The sequence below is a fragment of the Drosophila obscura genome, unplaced genomic scaffold (genome assembly GCF_018151105.1).
Source record: "Drosophila obscura isolate BZ-5 IFL unplaced genomic scaffold, ASM1815110v1 contig_4, whole genome shotgun sequence".
NCBI lineage: Eukaryota > Metazoa > Arthropoda > Insecta > Diptera > Drosophilidae > Drosophila > Drosophila obscura.
The window spans coordinates 151523-172441 of NW_024542828.1; the positions used below are offsets into that span (position 1 = coordinate 151523).

General features: G+C 47.8%; 7 protein-coding genes across 8 annotated transcripts; 4 read left to right on the forward strand and 3 right to left on the reverse strand.

Moving 5' to 3' along the window:
• Positions 1-898: 898 nt before the first annotated feature.
• Positions 899-3446, reverse strand: LOC111068907. Its single transcript, XM_022358696.2, has 3 exons — positions 2907-3446; positions 2290-2836; positions 899-2215 (listed from the first exon to the last, which is right to left on the reverse strand). The coding sequence occupies exons 1-3, from the start codon at positions 3387-3389 to the stop codon at positions 993-995; spliced, it is 2253 nt and encodes a 750-aa protein (XP_022214388.2). The 5' UTR covers positions 3390-3446; the 3' UTR covers positions 899-992.
• A 1767-nt stretch (positions 3447-5213) lies between these two features.
• LOC111068909 (putative mediator of RNA polymerase II transcription subunit 26) lies at positions 5214-6783 on the reverse strand. Its single transcript, XM_022358697.2, has 3 exons — positions 6502-6783; positions 6390-6448; positions 5214-6329 (listed from the first exon to the last, which is right to left on the reverse strand). Exons 1-3 carry the CDS (start codon positions 6710-6712, stop codon positions 5214-5216), a joined length of 1386 nt encoding a protein of 461 aa, XP_022214389.2. The 5' UTR covers positions 6713-6783.
• Positions 6784-6805: 22 nt separating this feature from the next.
• Positions 6806-8993, forward strand: LOC111068910 (transcription factor SPT20 homolog). Its single transcript, XM_022358700.2, has 3 exons — positions 6806-8035; positions 8104-8535; positions 8602-8993. Exons 1-3 carry the CDS (start codon positions 7025-7027, stop codon positions 8725-8727), a joined length of 1569 nt encoding a protein of 522 aa, XP_022214392.2. The 5' UTR covers positions 6806-7024; the 3' UTR covers positions 8728-8993.
• LOC111068912 lies at positions 8907-10525 on the reverse strand. The gene is made up of 3 exons (XM_022358703.2): positions 10219-10525; positions 9725-10141; positions 8907-9662 (listed from the first exon to the last, which is right to left on the reverse strand). The coding sequence occupies exons 1-3, from the start codon at positions 10358-10360 to the stop codon at positions 9022-9024; spliced, it is 1200 nt and encodes a 399-aa protein (XP_022214395.1). The 5' UTR covers positions 10361-10525; the 3' UTR covers positions 8907-9021.
• Positions 10526-10545: 20 nt separating this feature from the next.
• Positions 10546-11306, forward strand: LOC111068914 (acylphosphatase-2). Its single transcript, XM_022358706.2, has 4 exons — positions 10546-10892; positions 10946-10962; positions 11021-11130; positions 11185-11306. Exons 1-4 carry the CDS (start codon positions 10697-10699, stop codon positions 11300-11302), a joined length of 441 nt encoding a protein of 146 aa, XP_022214398.1. The 5' UTR covers positions 10546-10696; the 3' UTR covers positions 11303-11306.
• Positions 11307-12161: 855 nt separating this feature from the next.
• Positions 12162-16000, forward strand: LOC111068906 (dipeptidyl peptidase 9). The gene is made up of 8 exons (XM_022358695.2): positions 12162-13161; positions 13235-13454; positions 13523-14079; positions 14140-14761; positions 14833-15144; positions 15226-15448; positions 15527-15719; positions 15795-16000. Exons 1-8 carry the CDS (start codon positions 12167-12169, stop codon positions 15994-15996), a joined length of 3324 nt encoding a protein of 1107 aa, XP_022214387.2. The 5' UTR covers positions 12162-12166; the 3' UTR covers positions 15997-16000.
• A 1200-nt stretch (positions 16001-17200) lies between these two features.
• On the forward strand, positions 17201-19383 carry LOC111068913 (chromosomal protein D1). Of its 2 annotated transcripts, XM_041595142.1 has the most exons (4): positions 17201-17402; positions 17458-17553; positions 17614-18243; positions 18306-19383. In XM_041595142.1, exons 3-4 carry the CDS (start codon positions 17847-17849, stop codon positions 18956-18958), a joined length of 1050 nt encoding a protein of 349 aa, XP_041451076.1. In that variant the 5' UTR covers positions 17201-17402; positions 17458-17553; positions 17614-17846; the 3' UTR covers positions 18959-19383. The 2 variants fall into 2 exon arrangements, with proteins under 2 accessions (XP_041451076.1, XP_022214396.1); XM_022358704.2 differs by having other exon boundaries at positions 17458-18243.
• The last annotated feature ends 1536 nt before the right edge of the window (positions 19384-20919 follow it).

The window sequence follows — 20919 nt, forward strand, 5'->3', positions numbered from 1 at the left end:
AATTTTTTCCTTCTTATTGTTGAGCATGTCGTCTGCTAATCAAAAAGACAACCGCAGGGGTGGCTATAAATGCATTATTTCTTCCTGCCTTTGTGGATATAGAAATAGTTCTGCCGATTTTCCTGTAAAATTATTCTTATTTCCATCGAATACATTGAGGTTTAATAAATGGGTTGAGGTTTGCAGTTTGGATAGCAGTTTGGTTAACAAAAATACACGAATTTGTGAACGGCATTTTGATGTTAAGTATATAGGAAAGCGTCGATTAAAGTCGAATGCAATTCCTACATTAAACTTGTCTGAGAATACGTTATTAACTCCATTTAATGCAGATCTTTCTGATGAGTATGAATTTTCAGAAAACAGACAAGACAATGAACCAATTGGAAAATTTTTGAAGAATGCCCATATCTACCAGATTGCCGAATCTGAATCAGATCGGATCATAATTATAGCCAGAATGAAGAAATTAATTTTCAGTTGCTTCCCCTCCCCCTCCCGCCGACGACAACGCATCTCATTTTCCTTCTCGCTCGCACATTCTGCCGCGTTCAGTGCGCGAGCAACCCCTAGCGGAGGAGATGTAGAATCTAATTGGAACATGTAAAATCTACATGTTAGATGTAGAATATACATTGTATATGTAGATGTAGATATCATATGTAGCAAAAAAATGTAAAATTTAAAATTTTTTTCTTTTTCTAAAATTCTTAAAAATCATAAGCTCAAAAATGTATATACTGACTGAGTACGGGTATAAGTAGAGTCGCGTCCCCAGAAGCGACTCACACGTTCCTTCTCGTTTTAGACTATAATTATTAAAAAAAAAAAAAATTAAAATAACTAACAAACATTGCCCAGAGGAACGGTCTTCTGACTACGCCACAGAAGCCACTCAAACAGGCGATAAAAGTTTACAAGGTTGTTTTATATTATATTTGTTAGCTATTATAATGAGTAATATGCGATGCAATATATAGTAAACAACAAACTTATAAAGGCAAGAACTCGTCTTCCTCTTTGAAGCTCATTATCTCCTCCTCGCTGAGTGGCTCCATTTTCGGTTTCTTCCTCTGTGGCTCTACCATTCGGTTGACATGTTCCATTTGCTTGGCTGCAATTTGTCTGCTCAGTTCCTCCTTCGTTGGTCTTGTCCCGGGTTCTATGTGGTTTGCCAGAGGTCGTGGTAGGGCCATCAGGTGCGAGGGCAAGTCATCGAAGAGATGTGTTTCAAGACGGCTCAGCAGAGTGGTGCGATAAAACAGGGCTCGCAAACGTTGCCGGAACTGCTGGATGTGCTGCGAGGACTCATCGTAGGGTGGCGGCTCGGCGGATGAGAGCTTTCGACTGTCGCCCGATACAATGCAAATGGCACGGAATCCCATCATCGTTGACCAGTTGGGGGGCAGGAGTAGCGAGCTCTGGGCTGGCTTTTTTTCTTTCTTCTTTGGCAGCTTCTTCAGCAGTTGGTTGTAGTGCATACTCAATTGCAGGGGCATTGAAACGCTCTGAATGGGCTTGAGGTTCTTTCCCGCTGGTGGCTTATAGTTTAAGGCCTTGACCACGTAGGCGAGATTCGAAGCGTCTTTGGCATCAGGCATTGAAAAGAGTTTCGATGACGGGGATGATCTCAGCTGGAGATCGTAGCTGTACTTGAAATACTCATAGACCTGCAGATCTATTTCTTTTGGATATGCCACATGGCCATCGCTTTCGCTGGCCTCGCCCTTTATGTTGGATCTCCTTCTCTCTCCTGCTCCCAGTGGACGCATTTGATGCTTCGATGGATCGATGGAGTCCGGATCCTGCTGCCACACTTCCAGACACTCCGCCCAATTGTCAGCCGTGACGATATTGTTTTTAAAACACCTTCGACGCGGAAAATCGCCGACCGTTGCCGAGGGATGCTGCTCAAGGAAGCGTTTTATTACCAAGAAGCGCGTCCTGCAACTGGTCCGCGTGTGATTCCCAAGATGCGCAGCACAGTTCACCCACTGGGCTGCCCCGTGCTCCGTGACAAAATTCATCAGTTTGGTATCGTCCAGCACCGACCACGGATCGGTCTTGGTGCGTTGGGCGAGGACATTGTGGTATCGGGTACGGAGCTGTGCCAGCGAGCGGTTGGGAAACAGAGTGCGGGGAAAGCTGTGGAACTTCCCATTGTACTCCTCCACGGCAGCAAAGAGCATAATGTCCTCCGTGGTGCTGAAGGGTGCTGTAATTAAAATAGGCCGAAGATGTATAATTGGAGAAACGTTGGGGGAAGCAAGTCCATTCCATAGTGCTCACCATGGCTGATGCTTGGATGCAGCGCATACGTATAGCGTCCGATCAGAGTGGACTTGGATCTGCCAGGAAAGTGTTCCGACACCAGCTGCCAATTGATCTGGCCATTCACAGTATTATTTTCTACGAGACGCTTTAGGGACTCGTTGTCCTTCTCGGTCCATCGTACACTGGAGGATGGCTCCAGGTGGTGACGGAACGCCAACTGAACACGCACGAAACACTGGTAGTCTGATCGCCGATCCAATGCCGAAGCTATCTTCTCCCAGTTCTGCATGTGATTCGCTTTGGCCGCCGCCACCAGAACTGCATCCTCCGACGCACTCCAGTCCTCACGGCTCAGCTGCGGATTTAGATAAACGCGCCACATTGCCTCGCAGCTGTAGGTAGAATGACGGAACTCCAGGTCCAGAGTACTGATCTGGGTCCAGTCGATACTAAAACTGCTGTCGGCGTTGACCAGCAGACTGGCCAGAGAGCGAACATGTCGCTCGATGGGTTTTCGCTTGTAGGAAACTGTGGCCTTTTCACAGGCCGCATGGTCCAGCAGCTGTCCGTGGGGAGATCAATTGGTCTGTGAAAGTTTCTCAAAGATGGCGTTCTTTCGGGCAGAGACTCACCTGTTGCTTGATGCCCATTATCAGGTTCTTCTTGTCCAAAACAGTCCACACATGCTTGGAGCGCATATCGAAGTCCGAGGGAAACATCTCTGTGTGGCTCCGCGCCTCGTAGTCCCCATTATTCGGACAGCTGCGGCCATCAATGTCGCGAAAATACAAATTTCCCTTGAAGTGGAAGGTGGCTCCACGGCGGATCGCTCCACATATTCCATATGTTGCAGTGCTTTCCTTAACAGGCCTGCTATGACTGTGGGTGCGCGGCTTTAGGCGGCGTATTAAAATCTCCTCGTTCCGTGCATATCGAGCCCGCACAGATTTCAACAGCGCCAGAGACTTTGCACGTACTTGTTGCAAGCGTCGCTGCAGCTCATGGTTAAGCACCAGGGCATTGGACTCGCTTGGCTCTGAGGTGGCTTCCAGCAGCGATGTGATCTCAGCCAGCAATTGATTGGGGTTCAGATTTACCTGGTTCTCGACATCCATGGCACGCACATTGCTCTTTTTGTTTATATTGCAAATTGTGAAATAGGGATGGTGCAAGTGCGAACTATCGATTAATGATGGGACGATCTGTGGGTGGAAGCCTACCTACGTAGTGTGCCAGTCATACAACAAAGGGGCGCAGCTGGTGCGTCGCCAGCTTTGGCTGGGATGGCCGCGTTGGGCTCATGCGTCACACGAGCCGCTGGCACAAGCTGCTGTGTTGTGTACGTGACACCCAAAAAGTTGATGCATAGAAAAGCTCCAACCGCTTTGTCGGCACGAACGGGGCATGATTCACACATGGTGTGTGTGGGCCTACAATTGTTTGCCGCTTGATTGGTTCATTTGTTTGAGGGCTGTGTGAGTAGCGCCTATCGGGCCGTCCCCCCGGCCCTGGCACCATCATCTGGCCCCCTTTATTTGACTCAGTGGCATACATTATTTGGACTGCAACACTTTCTGTTACCCAGTGGGCCCTAGGCACTGCTAATCCCTGCCTTCCCGTCGTAACTAAATTATAGTGACTGAACGCAGCAAGTGTGCGAGCGAGACGGAAAATGAGTTGAGTTGTCGTTGAAAGGGTGGGCAGGGAAGCTCTGAAAATTAATTCCATTCTGACTATAATTATGATCCGATCTGTTAGTCGGCAGTGTATATATGTCATCTTACGATAATGCGTTTAGTATCGTATCTAAAAATGTGCCTGGCACAGTTTCGTCTTATGGGGGCGGAGGGGCGGGTCAAATTTTAAATACATTTGTAGCAGTGGGTACACATGAGTTGGAAACAAAATTTGGTTGCCCTAGCCTTATAGTCTAGATCCACTTTTACCACAATCTAATATCCCTACTCTTTTTGAGTACGGGTATAAAAATATTTTATGAACGCTTTGAATAAAATAAATGTACACATCTAGTAGACTTTCCAAGCTTTAGCGAATCTAATTTTCAAGTAATTTTAGTTTAGGAGTATGACAGAGATAACTCCTTTATTTTTATATACTGTATTTATTTCCCACCCAAAATTGTAGGCCCACCCACCGTATGTGTGAATACATGCCACCCGTTTACGTAACTGAAATCGAACAGTCGGTTTCGGCAGCTAAAAATTATTCTATGCTCATTTTGGAGTGTACCGTACACAACGCTGCTGCTTGTGCCAGTCGGCTCGTGTGACGTCATGAGCCGAACGCGGCCCCCAGAGCCGAACGCGGCCATCCAAAGCCGAGTGGGGAACGTACGCTGCAAACTTAGCTGCGCCCCTCGTTGTATGAACTGGCACATCATATACTGTATGGTTAGTGGTGGAAGTAAAAAGTGCTGGCCACTTTAGAGATAACTAGCCGTTTTCAGGTAAAAGAATATAACAGGCATATATAGGCAACCATTGTACCAATTTTAAACCAAATCTGTAAATAAAATCAACGTGATATTGTTTATATGTTGCTTGGTATAGCTATGTCCATCATATTCCTTAGCTTGGTATTAACAATGTTGACCTGTGACAAAACCCTTTCGACCTCGGTATTGACCAAGACAAAGACAATATTTACTTTATTTGTATATGTGTAAATTAAACAGCCATATCTGTTTAAAATAACAATTGTAAAACTTCATAGCAAACGAACTCTAAAAATATCAAGAACTACTATAAATTAGTAAATGCATAATATCGATACATGCAGATCTATCGGAACAAGCAGCGCCAGAACTTAAAATGGGAATACAATTTTATTTTCCCAATAGCGACACTGTTGAAACCCTATTTTCTCTGTTCGTGAGGCGCAATCGGATCTTGGATCACATTGTTGTTGGCCGCCCCCGTTCAGCTGCCGCTGATGCAAATGTGCGTTTTGCAGGCCGTGGGAGAATTGCTGCAGTTGTTGCTTCTCTTCTCTTGCGGTGCATCCGAAGCATCATGCTGATGGAGCCGATTCTTTTTGGCAGCCATCTGTTTTCGCAGATACTGGACGTACTGCCTCTGTTGTTGTTCGACTTTGACATGATCATTCAGGGCATCATTCATGGCATTTATTATCTGCTGTTCCTCCTGCTCCTCGTCAATACACTCAGCAAGATCTTCGTCCTCCTCTGAAGTCAACGAGTTCCTGCTGCTTCTCCCGTCCACTGGTTTGTTCATACTCGCGTAGATATGATCGGTTAGATGTGATCGTACGGATGTGAGATGCTGTTGCTCCTGCTGCTCACAGCGCCTTACAGCGTGGGTTTGGTCATGCTGATGGAGCCGATTCTTTTTGGCAGCCATCTGTTGTCGCAGATACTGGACGTATTGCCGCTGTTGCTGTTCGACTTTGGCATGATCATTCATGGCATCATTCATGGCATTTATCATCTGCTGTTCCTCCTGCTCCTCGTCAATACACTCAGCAAGATCTTCGTCCTCCTCCGAAGTCAACGAGTTCCTGCTGCTTCTCCCGTCCACTGGTTTGTTCATACTCGCGTAGATATGATCGGTTAGATATGATCGTACGAATGTGAGATGCTGTTGCTCCTGCTGCTTACAGCGCCTTACAGCGTGGGTTTGGTCATGCTGATGGAGCCGATTCTTTTTGGCAGCCATCTGTTGTCGCAGATACTGGACGTATTGCCGCTGTTGCTGTTCGACTTTGGCATGATCATTCATGGCATCATTCATGGCATTTATTATCTGCTGTTCCTCCTGCTCCTCGTCAATACACTCAGCAAGATCTTCGTCCTCCTCTGAAGTCAACGAGTTCCTGCTGCTTCTCCCGTCCACTGGTTTGTTCATACTCGCGTAGATATGATCGGTTAGATGTGATCGTATGGATGTGAGATGCTGTTGCTCCTGCTGCTCACAGCGCCTTACAGCGTGGGCTTGGTCATGGCGAGGATTTCCACGCACGCGGGTAAGTTTCGCCTGCGGAACATACGGAAATGGGCGCATGTAAAAGCCCGCGCGCTGTAGATGGACAACAATTGCATTATTAATAATAAATATAAATTTTAATTAACAACAAACCTTCCCCTTTTCCCACATTGGATGTGGAAAAGAACAAGTCGACTGCCTTTTGGAGCCAACTGTTTGAAAAAAATTGTGTAAATTTAAAGTGTGTAAAGTTGTCTACTCTCACCTTTAGGAATGAGCAAGCCCACTATCTGAGCTTCTTTCCCGGCTGAGTTCCGATTCGAAGATCTATATTGCTTGGTGCCCATTACTCGTATGTATTTTTTTCCACTGCAACTGTTAGTAGGGCTGCAAAACCATCCATGGAACTTTTGATAGTATCGATATCTTATTGATCGATGGTTTTGTTTTCTTCGACCATTGATATATCGTTTCATGAAAGAGTAGAATTTTGAAATCTAGAAAATGAATAATAAGCATTTAAAGATAAACCACAATATTACACACGTAAAGTAAACAGTAAACTCGGTCCGACTATACTAGGCTGCCTTTCCCCACAATTTAAACCATATATTTTGCATGAAGTCGATAGATGAAAACTATCGATGGAAAATTTGCAAACCGATGACTGACAATCTGCCATCGCTGTTGGTTTGTGCAACAACAAAAGAAAAAAGGAAAAAAAAACGCGTAGAAGGGAAGTTGGCTCATTAAATTAACAAAATTCGCTGTAAATGCGTTAACATAACATGGACGATGTCCCGGTCAAGATAGTTGAACGCTATAAACCTCCGCCACCCGTCTACCAGTTGCCACAGACGACTGTGAACCGATTGGGGCAATACAAAGAAAACTTCTACGAAGATCAGCCTGACTACCAATATGACTTTCAACTCGAGCGCGCTGTCCTGGGCAAGGCACACCGTTGGCATCAGCTACGGCAGCAGCAGAGGCAGGACCGTGAGAAGCGCCAGGAGCGACGCAAGGTGGAGCGTCAGCGCGAGGTGGAGGCCAAGCAGAAGGAAATGCTGGGAGCTGTCGATTACCCCAGTGCCGCCGATTTGTCATCCTCCGATGACGAGGAGAAGGTGGAGGTGGAGGAAGAAAACGAGCAACAGCCGCCGCAGCAGCAACACCAGCCAGCGGTGCATCAATCTGAGTCACACGGCCGCGACTCCCACGAACCAAAGTCAATAATCTTGTGCAATTTCCACAACATTTTACAGCCGACTATCCTGAGCACGGCGCCAGTGGCCATCACGCAGACTCTGCACAAGCGCAACAGCTCGCTAAACTATGCCGACTTCGAGTACAACATGAACTCGACGCCCTTTGATAATATTGAATTGAAGACCATCAACGATTTGGATGTCCTCGCTCAGGTGCTTCATCAGACCAAGCTGCAAGAGCAGAAGGAGCAACGCCAGCTCCAGCTGCAAGAGGAACAGGTTGAAAAGGGGGAGCAGGATCTGGAGGAGGAGGAGCAGGATCAAGAGCAGAAAATGATGCCAACTCCTGTGGAGCTGACTGTAACGACGTTGGCGGAAACCAAAGCGACGCTCGACAGCGTCAATTTCCATGTTCACTGTGATGATGACAATGCCTACAAGCATGAAGATAGCAACATTCCAGCCAGTGGCCGTGGCCAGGCGCAAACTGTAATCACGCCCCTCCATCAGACACCTCTTTATGGCGTTTCCCAGCAGCAGCAGCAAACGCAGTCTCAGCCACAGCAGCATCAAAAGCAGGAGCACTTCCAGGTACAAAAAACTACCTTTACCGTGTGGCACACACAGACTGTATCGTGTCTTGTGTATTGTCATTTCAGGTCTACCATATGCAAGGCTACAGCCATCCCTACAACTATCCCCAACAGCAGCAGGCGCAGCAGCAGCCGCTCTACCACAATCAGAATAACTATTATGCTAATGGCTTTGGCACGCCCAATCATGTGATGCCGTCGCCATCTGTCCTGGCTCTGAGCCAGGCGGAGGCAGAGGCGGCCACCAAGTCGAAGAGTGTTCCCGACATCCTGCGGGAGCTGAAAACAGAGCTGCAGCAGGCGGAGAAACGCCGCACTCGCCTACACAGTCACAATGAGGAGCAGCAGCAGCAGCGAGTGGAGCAGACGGAAAAGAAGCACACCTTTGGAGAGCTGGCTGGGCCGGCCCAGAAGCTAGTGAAACGCATTAGCGGCATGGGATTTCCCCTGGAGCGTGTAGCCAAGGTTGTCAGTCTGTGTGGCATCGACGACAAGAAGGTGCGGCGATCTTGAGTAGTTTATTCCTCCTCTAATCTAACACCAATCTCCTTGACTCCTTCGCAGATAATCGAACACCTAATTCCCCTGGGAGAGCTAATGGATCTCGGCTTCGACGAAACGAAAATCTCGGCGGCGCTTCTAAAGTTCGACAACAACAAGGACAAGGCGCTGGACTATTTAATCAACTAGATAAATTACAAGCTCGAACGCCAAGCTCCCTATGGCAACCCGCCTGGCTCCAGTCTCTGTTAAATTTTGTGTGGTTTTTGTTTAATGATTACAAGTTCTCTTGAGATATTGAGAGTGCGCAGCAGCTTACAGTGATGAGTGGGGGAGGAGCGGGGGCGATAAATCAAATCAAAGAAAGCTAATGCTAAACGCCTAAATGTATTTCTTTGACATAATCGAAGCAGCAGCAGAAATACCAGAATAAATATATATAAGTCCATAAGGTATACCATACACAGAAGTTGTTTCTTAGACTCAATTCATACCGAGCATCAGCAGATTGATGGCATGCTCCACGTTGCCATCGGCCATGGTCAGATAGTTGACGTTCTGTGTGTGATTGATGAAGCCCATGGCGGCCATGGTGCGTAGCTGCTCGGTGAAGCGGTGTCGGCGATAGCACCGTGGCAGGACATCGCTGTCGTCTCCACCAGCCACATCGTCGTCGTCGTCCACATCGTCGGCTGATGCCTCGGCGCCTGCTGAGGGTTCTACTTCCATGCTCTCGGCTGGCTGCTGAGCCAAAGACTGAAAAGCCCTGGCCAGCTCATTGCGAAACAGCTCCGAGGATATTGAGCTGCTGCCACTAGCTCCTGCTGGAGCACTGCTATTACTGCTCCCGGCAATGGGGGCCGAGGTGGTGCGTGGCCTCTCATCCCCCTGCTGGGCTTCATCCGCGTTCCGCTGGGCAATGTTTGACAGCGAATTGAATGAGGTTACATTGGCTAGAGCATTGGCCAGCTGCTGGCGGCTGATCTGTCGGATATTGGCCAGCTCATCGCGACGATTGGCGGCGGCGGCTACCGTTCCACTGCTGCCGCTGCTGCTGCTTCCGGCTCCAAGGGAGTTCTCCTCCTCCGACGAGGTGGTAGACTCCGAGGCTGCCTGCTCTTGAACTGCGAACATTGAAGGGTGAGTTTATTAGTCCGAAAAGGGCAGAGTAGAGGGCTTGGCTTACACTGGGTGGCAGAGCTGTTGCGGGCCAGCTCCTTGCGTATGGTTTCCACAATGAAGGGGGCCGCGTCGCAGATCAGTGGATAGTCGCGCACCAGATTCTGCACCACCTCCGGCTCGTGCAGCATATTGAACAGCACAGAGTCGCGAATCAGGGCCTGTGCACCCAGGTTGCGACGAAATTCCGGATACTCGGCCAGGATCGTTTGGAGAATGTTGAACCTACAGCTGACACTGACCTGCAGGTGCGAGGTCAAGGAGAAGAGCTCCTGTATGTGCTTCGTGTTTATCTCGGACGACGCTGGCGGCACATACGGCGTGTAACGCTTGGTTTTTCGGAAGCAGTGGATTACGGCATTCGGTTTGATGGCCTTGTTCAGCGTCTCCACATCGTCGAGCACTTGGCCATGATGGCAGATCTCTGCAAGTGCGTAGTTGATGAGTGTGCACAAACGAAATGGCGGTGCGATGCGCAAGGCGCACAAATCGGTCACTCACCCAATTCGCTGGCATCAAACTGCAGCTGCAGCTCCTTTGTGATGATTGTCTTCAGGTAGGCCACGTTCTGGTCCAAATCGATGTTGTGCAAAGGATGCACATCGCTCAATTTGTTCTTAAGCAGTGCGTAAACTGTATGCATGGTTTTCTTTTTCCTTTACTTGTGCAAAATTATTTGTTTGCTTCAGTACGTTTGTCAGGGACGGGACCAGGGCTGTGGAATGAAATGTTTTAATATCGATAAATGTCTTCTGTTTTTGACGGATATATTTCTGAATTTTGAATATTTTTTAGTTGTTTGCGGCCCGGGAAAGACTTATTCGGTTCGTCAACAACAACAACAGCAGTACTTTTATTTATAACAACACAAAAGGCGCATCTCTAGTTCTTTCAGATCGGGGACGGACCCGCTATATCTGTCAGTAGGCGTAACGAATAGTAGACACGGGAGCAAAGCATAATTTTGTATAAAACATTCATGAAAATGAATGAAAAGGAAACTCAAACCAATTTGAAAAGCAAAAAGAAAGCTGTGGAAGAACCAGCATCGACGAAGAATGTGGACACACAAACTACGCCACAGGAGAAACTGAAACCGGAACCGACTAAACCGTCCACACCGCAGGTTCAAAAGATATTGGATTGTCAATTTGAAATATTTGGTATTGTGCAAGGTAAGGGTGAGCTAAATCTAACACATCCGCAACTAAATTCAGTTCTTTTGCAGGCGTTTCATTTCGAATGGTAAGATTCCTGTCAATGCCAATGCCAATCACAATAAATTCCTTTTATTTCACTGCAGTATACGATGCGGAGGGCCGAGAAGCTAGGCGTGCGTGGTTGGTGTTTAAACACCCCACACAATACGGTCACGGGCCAAATCCAGGGCTATGAAACAGCGTTTGAGGCAATGTATGGGGAAATAGCGGTAAATTACGGACCACTACTAAAATAATCTCCTTGCAGGCGTCTCTGGCTAGAACACACTGGCAGCCCTACGAGTCGGATTGACAAATGCATTTTTGGCATCACCAATGAATTAGAAAACTTTACATTTGATTCGTTTACTATTCGCAACGAATAACATATTTTTACAGCATTGAAAAGACGTTGCGTTGCGTTGGGTTTCCTTTGAAACTATCGCGGTATCGAACATATCGATACAATACCTGAGTGTGGCCACATTGAAATTTGAAAAAATTCCATCGGAATTTAATATCGTATCTTTCATTCATTGTATTGTTTTAATTTTACCTAGGCAGCGCAGCAAACTAATAAAAACCAAACTATAACTACTTCAATTAGCCAACATATTTCACTCGGTGCATCCAATCAGAAAGCTGAACGCCAGCGCGTGAGTTCGTCGTAGAGTCACCGTCGCACGGTGCGACTTTCACTTTTTCCTTTTTGCAAAAGAGAAGATATAAAAAAACAGCAACAATATACATCCGACGAAGAGCAGAGCACAGAGACAAGACAGAAAAAGAAAGGAAGAAGAAAAAGCCGAGCCAGCATGAGTGTGGGAAATACCAGACGAGACAACGACTGGCCAACAAAAGCTATTCGATCCAGTTAAGAATATAAGAATAAGTAAACTGATTCGATACGAGCCCAGATTCGGCTGCAGTGCTGCAGTTAACAACAAACCATCAGCGGGCCAGGCCAGCCAGAGCAGGCAAGCCAGCGTGTGAGGAGCGTTCGGTGTCTGTGGGAGTGTGTGAGTGTTAATGTGCTCGTGTGTTCTGTGAGTGTGTGTATGTGTGTGAGTGCGTGAGTAAGAATTTCAAAAATCAGAAGAGGGCCGCCAGCATTTCGGTTTGTGGTGTGTGGTGTGTGTACGTGGTTGGATTGGAGCAGAGCTGCTTAAATTGGGTCAATTTTTGGAATTGCGGAATTGCAGCACTAGAGAGCGAGAGCAGCCGGACAAGAGCCAGTGAGCGGTGAGGGGATGGAGAGCACTGGGAGTAGAGCCCAGTCAGCGCAACAGCAACGCAATCGTCTGGCCTCGTCCCCGAGTCCACCGTTGAATGTGAATCTCGGCGGCGGACCCAACGCCAACAGCACAAACACCCTAATGGGCATTGAATCAGATCCTTTGCCACACCAGCAGCAGCAGCAGCCGCACGGCAGGAACAACAACAACAGTGGACACCACCGGAGCCACAGCATAACGAATGCCGCTGCCACCTCCTTTGTGAATCTCCTGGACGGGTTCACGTCCCGCGTCTCCACGGCCGTTAGTGTGGCAGGCGGGACCAGCTCGATGAGCCTGATGAGCAGCCAGAGTGCGGCCAGCACTCCGGGATCGACGCATTCCATAGCCAGTCTCACCAGCATGGGATCGCTGGGCACGACGGCGAATGCCCTCTACTCCTCGATCGGCAGTGCCCTCAATTCCATAACATCGCCGATACAAGCGGCCGCTGCGGCTGCCACCGCGACCACAACCGAAGCGGTTGTGGCTGCCGCCTCAGTGATCACCAATCACCTGAGCTCCCCCACCAGCGGCACGCCACCCCATGGCCTGGGCGGGGATGATGACGAGGACTGCGACGATTGCGAGGAGGACGAAGACGACGCCGTGGACAACGATGGACACATTGCAGCGCCCACACCATCCAAGAGCTGGGCAGAAATCAAGATCATCGTTCAGGAGATGCGCAAGAAGCTCTCCACCCTCTCCTCGATGGTGCCCACCAACGCCCAGTTCCGCCATCTGTCGGATGGGCGAGCCCGTTGCTATTTCGTCGGCTCGCCGCCGCAGAACTGGGAGACGACCCTGCTCTTTGCCGACATCAACATGGAGCAGCAGGACGAGCAGCAGCTGCTGATCCAGCGTCTGGAGGGTGACTCCGGCGTCGGCATTCCCACCACCGCCGCAGGATCCCCAACTGGAGGGCCCAGCCAGTCTAGCTTTCACTTTGGCCCCCTGCACAGACCCAAGTAGGAATGCTGTGCTCCCCGTTTAAGGCCGTTTCCTAGCTTAATCTGGTTGCTTTGTTGCATTCTGTTATAGATTATCGTGGAATCCGCTTCTGCAACAGCCCATACCCAGCGCCCATGTGAGCAGCACAAGTGGCAGCTCCTGTCCCTACGCCAGAGAGTTTCAGCTGCTGCAGGAGCGCAAGCGCCTCTCCACCTGGGGCATCACCTGCTACGAGCTGCACAAGCCCTCCGGAAAGCTCGTCTTTCCCTGCTTCAACGATCTGTATCAGTGTCTGGACACAGGCTACAATGTGAGTAGCATACCTCTTGACATCCAATCTAATTTCCAATCTAACATCCTCCTCCAACCTCCAACCAGTCTGGCCTGCTGTTTCCCACACAGCTACGCACCTGCCCGCAGTGGACCGCTTTGGATCCGCAGATTTGTCCCCAGAACTCCGACATGATTGCCTACATCAGTGACTGCGACCTCTTTGTCACCCACACGCTCAGCGGCCACGAGAAGCGGCTAACGTACACAAGTAGCGGCCGACACTCCTACCCGGACGATGCGCTAAGCGCCGGAGTTCCCTCGTATGTGATGCAGGAGGAGTTTAGCCGCTATCAGGGCTTCTGGTGGCAGCCGCACTCTGACGATGGCATCTACCGCATTGTCTACGAAGAGGTGGACGAAACGGAGGTCTCCCTGTACACGTTTCCCTCGTCAACGGCTGTCCATGGCCGGGTGGATGAGTATCGCTTCCCACGCACTGGCAGCACCAATGCCAAGTCCAAGCTCAAGCTCGTTCAGTTCGTCCTGAACGAGTCGCTGCAGATCAGCGAGATTTGCATCAAGGATCTGCCGTACTCCCTCCTGGCCGTCTTCAGTTGGCTGGAGTACATTGTCCGCGTCGGCTGGACACCAGATGCCAACTAGTGAGTACATTTTGATAGTCCCTCACCGATTGCCACTGCCAACTGGTTATTTGCATGCAGCGTTTGGGTCCAGGGCCTGAACAGGAAGCAACAGAGGCTGGATCTGTTTCTCATACCGCTAGACAACTTCTGCGAGTCGTACAGCAGCCAGGTGTCCACCCCAACGGACTCCATTGGGGACCACAGCTGGCGCAGCCTCTACAGTCGCACCATCACGCCGCTGCAGGTGCTCTACACGGAGCAATCGGAGAGCTGGATCAATGTCCACGACATGCTGTACATTCTCGAGGTCAGCGAGACTAGTGTCACCTATGTGTGGGCCTCCGAGGAGACTGGCTTCCGGCATCTGTATCTCGTCACATCCAGCCTGGTCCTGACCAATGCCAATGGCCAGTCCGATGCTGGCACTCCGTCTGCTCCCCAGCAGCAGCAGCAGCAGGCCAGTTTTGTTGAGCAGTCGGCCCTCCAGCCGCGCATCATCAACAAGGTGGCGCTGACCAGCGGTGAATGGGAGGTGTTGGCCAGGAACATCTGGGTGGACAAGCCCAATCAGTTGGTCTACTTCGTGGGTCTGCGCGATACCCCCCTGGAGAAGCACCTCTATGTAGTCAGTCTGCAGAGACCCGAGCACATACGCCTGCTAACCGAGCCGGGGTACTCGTACCTCGTGGAGTTTGATGATGTACGTCCCATGATCCGGTACTGGTTCCCTCCTCTAATCTCGTTCTAATATATGTGCCATGTGCTCCGCAGGAATGCTCGCTGATGCTGCTGGTCTATTGCAACATCCAGAGACTGCCTAGCTGCAAGGTTATGCGGGTGAATCAGACCTGCCAGAACGGCGGCGTCAACGGCATACAGATCTCGCTGATGGGATACCTGCACGAGGGCGGCAAGCCGGAGCCACAATATTGCCCGCAAATCTTTCGGCCACAACTGCCATCGGGCGACATCGTCTATGCCATGGTCTATAAGCCGCACACATTCGAGATGGGAGTCAAATATCCCACGGTGCTCAATGTCTACGGTGGACCCGAGGTGCAGACCGTGAACAATACCTTCAAGGTGGGTTTCGATTGGGCTCTTTGGCTACAGTTTTGCACGATATAATTTAATCCATTGTGTGTCTGTGTCTGTGTCTGCCAGGGAAAGCATCAGCTCCGCATGCACATGCTGGCCGCTCAGGGATACTGCGTGATCTGCATTGACTCGCGCGGGTCTCGGCATCGCGGCAAGCGCTTCGAGAGTCACATACGCGGCCGGATGGGACAGGTGGAGCTCACCGATCAGGTCGATGCCTTGCGCATCCTGGCCGACCAGCTAGGATACATCGACATGGAGCGTGTAGCCATCCATGGCTGGTCCTACGGTCAGTTGGTGTTTACTAATTGTTTAATTAAATGGCCGCGGTCTGTAATGATTTCTTGATCTGTGGTGGTGCTTTCAGGTGGATACCTCAGCCTGATGGGCCTGGTGCAGTTCCCGCAAATCTTCAAGGTTGCCATTGCCGGGGCGCCGGTAACCAATTGGGAGTATTACGATACGGGCTACACGGAACGCTATATGGATCTGCCGCACCACAACGAAGCTGGATACTCGGCTGGATCGGTGCTCAACTACGTCAACTCCTTCCCCGAAGAGTGAGTGCTTGTCCCACATCTGTGATGGGTGGATGGAACGGGTTATTTACATTGATTTGATTCTCTCTCTTGCAGGGACAATCGGCTGCTGCTGATTCACGGGCTGATCGATGAGAATGTGCACTTCTACCACACCTCCCAACTGATCAGTGCCCTGAATAAGGCCAACAAGCCGTACGATCTGCATGTATTCCCTGAGGAGCGCCACTCGTTGCGTAATCTGGAATCGAATAAAAACTACGAAACGAAATTATTATCCTTCCTGCAAAACTTATGAGATTCAAAAGGCAACAACAAACGAAAAAAGATTACTTGCTAAAGCAGCAGCTGGGAGCACCAATCCCAACGCCCAACCCATCTCTTCAACCGGCCCTCCCTCCCCTCCTCTTCTCTCCCTTCCATTCAGTTAGTTTTACATCATTGTCTTTTTGTTTTATTTTTAATTTTTTGTTGTTCGAAAACTTGTTTTTATATGATAAAGAGAAACGAGAAAAACAAATTTTATTGGTAATTTAGAAATTTAGAGAGAAAAGAAAAGATGAAATCAACTGTAAGTATCAGAACGAAAGGAAAGGGAACCCGAACCCTTCACCCTTTCCACCACGCCACGCACTCTACTCTGCCACGCCCCCACAGCCGCATACTGCAATTAACTTGTATTTATATGTTCTATCCTATCCAAATTCCCCTCCCCTATTTTGTAATTTTTGTATCTTTTGCGCAAATGTAAATTTTTCCTTATTTGTAATTTCTAATCTTAAGTTTTGCTCTAGTTTATGTGTGTGCGTGTGTGTGTGTGTGTGCAGGAGTGTGTTCCTAAAAAATAAGACAAAATATACCTTAAACTTGTCATGCCCATGGAGCAGTACATCAATTAAACATACCTACTATATACATATACATATATACAAGAATATACCCCTTCGATTAACGACTTGCAATATACATACATACATAAATATTTAAATCAGTTATTAAAGAATCATGGTAATCATGCAAATAAATACATGTCTATTTTTTGTTTAACAATTAAATAAACAGTTGTGTGTAACCTTCTCTGCCTTCTCATTGTACCGCGTTGCCAGAGGGGCTCCTGGGTATACTTGTATTATTTTTATATATAACTGACAATTAGGGCAGGAAAATATATTCTGATTAATCATGCTGAATGCCTTGACCATCGGTTTCTTTTGCTGCTTTTATTGTGGCTTAAACAGAAAAGAAAACAACGCACATTGCTTGATTTATTAAAGCCAAGTTCAAGTGCTGCGTTAAAAGTTAAAATGTCATGGCAAGTCTGATTAAATTTTCTTTGTTGCTTCCCTTCGTTTTCGTCGATCAAGTTTGTTCGCAGTCTCAAACATATAGCAAGCCTTTGAAAAAGTTTTGATTGTTAAAAGTCATGTTTGAATTTGGTTTTTGAGTATTGTGTTGATTGAGTATTGTAAGTCGTTTGTTTCCTCTTCAAAACAAAAAAAAAGGCTAATTTTTTTATTTTGAATAAGTTGTTTAAAACGTGCGCCCGTTATCGCATTTTGGTATCTATACCGCGCATTATTATCGGCTGCATTAATATCGTTTATTACCGGCCGGCAGGCTGAAACGCAAGAACTACAAACGAAATTCCACACTACACTTAAGCCTCTTCTAGTGTATTCCAGGTGAAATCCACGTAAATTTCAGGTAAATTAAACCATTCAAATCCACGCTTGGGCCGATATTAAATTATTTTCTCAAGTCGCTGGAATTGCGTGCGATAGCTGCGGCTGCATATCGATAGGGCGAAGGAAATTGTAAAACAGCGAAAACCCGACTCCATCGGCGTAGCGTGCTCGTAAGAAAAGTGAAGAAAATAAAGCGGCTGGGAAAATTAATAATTTTCCCTGCATTTTAGGAAATTAATTTATTAGCAAATATTTGCGCAACGACGAGACAATACTAGCTGCAGTTTTTATTAGCGTACTTAAACCATTCGAAGGCGAAGACGCTCAGTGAAAGACGCAATCGAAAAGAAGCAAAATTTACGTGCGTGTGCGTGTGTGTGTGAGTATTAGTAGGGACGCCACTGCAGAGCCGAGAGCGCGCGCATTTAGCGAAGAAAACACGAACAGCAACAGCAAAACAGCCATGGAAGAGGTTGCGGTGAAGAAGCGCGGCAGGCCTCCAAAGAATCCTGCTGCAGCCGGTAGCCAGCAAAGTGCAAGTCCGAGTGTGGTGGACGCCGCCGCCACGATTCCGAAGAAGCGTGGTCGACCGCCAAAGAGTGCTAAGGTCCAGGTACAGCGCGGCAGACCAGCTAAGAAGCCGGTCAATCTGAGCGACAGCGAGGGTGAGGGTGATAGCGATGACGATTCCAATGAGAATGTGGCAAAGACTGTGGCATCTCCCCAACTCATACCCAAGGGACGCGGTCGCCCGCGTATCAACAACTACGATGCTGAGGTCCCAGCTAAATCAAAGGCCTCATCGCCCAAGCGCCGCAAGCTGGGCCGTCCCAAGAAGTATCAGCCAAGTGAGAGCGAAGGTAAGCGAAGACCAGTGGCAAAATTTTGTGAGATTTCCCCTTTTAATTCCCATATACCTTAGATGAGAAGAGCGACGATGATGATGAAGAGATTCGTCGCCGGGCGGGACGTCCCCCGACTGGGTCCGTCAATCTGAATATTGTACGCACCGGACGTGGCCAGGGCAGACCTAAAACTCATGTGGAGAAACGCCCGGCAGCCGAATGGACCGGAGATGGACTTTCGCCCAAGAAACGCGGCCGTCCGTCATCGAACAAGCCAGCTTATGTGCCAACTGGCCGTCCACGCGGCCGACCAAAAGTCAGCAAGCCTGTTGAGGAAGAAGACGATGACGACGAGGACGGAGATGAGGACTCCGTGGAGGAGCAGCCTGAGAAGGCAGCAGCCGTTGCTTCTCCTCCTGCAGTCAAGAAGCGTGGACGTCCTCCTGGACCAAACAAGTCGTTGAATGAGGGAGCTCCCAAGCCGCGCGGACGTCCGCCAAAAGCTAATCACAGCGCCTTAAACCACGATCATGACGGAGACGAATCCACTGATGATGCTGCTAGCAAGAAGCCAGCCGATCGCGACCGCGGCTTTAATGACGCCTACGAGGATGCCGCCTCTTCGAAGGAGGACTCCAAGTCGACATGCGACGGCGAGGCCGCCAATGATACCGCCGAATCCATTGAATGTGTCTCCGATGCCGCAGGGCCCGAGTCGGCCACTGCCTAAGCACCCCTCGACACCTACATATATTAATCTTAGGAATACAACAAAAATAAGCAAAAATCCTCTTCGGCACCACAGACCACAGTGCAGGAAATGCAGCTCCAACTTTCCCCCCCAAGACTATTCAGGACAAGACCCTCTATAGATACATACACTACATATATAGGGCTAAGATATTTTGAAATAACAAATGTTTGTCCGTATAGTTGTTTTGCATATTCCGTTTGCTTTCATTGAAGCCTTTCAATCATCGTTTAAAAACACAAATGCACAATACAATACACACATTTGTATTCACAAACATCCTATTTCTAAGAGAACGGAGATGAGAAGAAAAAATTGTATTTCCTTTTTAATTCACTAAGAAATTATCAAATTGAATTGACTCAATGGTTTAAAAATTAAAATACACAACACATGTATATGTATTAGAACACATCGTGTTTGGTTTCAGTTGTGGGCGGCTAATAATAATTACGGGTTGGTATTGATTCTGTCGGATGAAGAGGGAGGTGCATGGATTTGTCTGACCTAGGAGGTGCAAGGCTTTATTCTGAAAAATGAATAAGCAGTAATTTCAAATTTAAATCGTTGGCTGCCTGGAAGTACAGTACCGATAAAATATACCGCCTGACCCTCGGAATTATACCGAAACATACCATGTCATTGTCAAAATATACGGTATATGACAGACACGACAAAATGCGATACGCGGCCACACCAAACTAACAGCTGATACGGCTCTTTTTTGGCGTTTTTCCTTTGGTGGTTTTGTTTATCGTTCTCTCCGCTGCATTCATTCCAAATCGTGAGTAACAAGCGGGACTAGAGCTGTCAAACGATTGATAGTTGAGCCATCGAAGGTTTTGAATGTTTTGAAAAAAACAATCGATACTATCGTGATAGTATCGGGCTCAAATAATTATTAATTATTAAATTTTTTTTGTTGATATTTACTGGTTACTAACCTGATTAAATAGAGCGGGGTTAAGCTATTTTTTTCGGTTTCTGAGGTTCCAGTCACACTAGACAAAACAAATCAAATGAACTATTTATTTTTCCATATATGTACATATATACATTTTAAAATGACCGCCACTCTCATTTAGCGCACAAAAATTCCGATATTTTTCGCTCTCAATTCGTGGTGGGTCTTCAAAATTTGTTCTCTTTTTTGAGGTGAAGAGAGCGTTTTCGCGGTGACTTTTCGTGGTGTGAGAAACATGTTCTTAATGGGAACGTAGAATGAAGATTCATTGTTGCGTCTTTTCTACGCGTTCCCGTAAGATACATTTGATTTGTATGGGAAAAATTTCAGCAACATGTGGAAATGAATAGCAGCACTGTTGTGCAACTTTGCCACGGAATGAGCAACAAATCTGCATACCTTGGGAAAAAACTGTCGATAGTAGAGGCTAGCAGTAAAATATCGATACTATCGATAGTGCCCACGATGGTTTGACATCTCTACCGCAAAAATGAGTCGGGAGAGCGGTTTGAGTGCTCTCTTTCAACTGGGTCATGGCAAGGTATGGCCCCAGTATTAAAACGGCCTCGTAAGGACCTCACCCTAGCCCCGATGGACTAAATATACCATGGTTGCGCGAAAGCACAAAATCCCGCACGGTGAGTTATGTGGTGAGGTGGGTTTTTTCCTTGAAAGCTCTGGATTTTGTGACGTCATACGTCACACCTCATACCCTTATCCTTGCGGCACAAATAAAAGTTCCACTTCAAGAAACGATAACGATAAATGATAACAGTTTTATCAGAGCGCACTGCGCGTTTTATGTAAATTTTGTTCAAAATAAGCTAAGGTGTGTGAATATGCAAAATCTAGAAGATATATATCCAATAATACATAAAGATAAGCTTCGCGAACCAAGTTCCATTATTACATTCATAAAACTTCAGCAGAATGATGATAAAATGAAGCGAAAAAGAACGAAATGCATGCCGTGTAA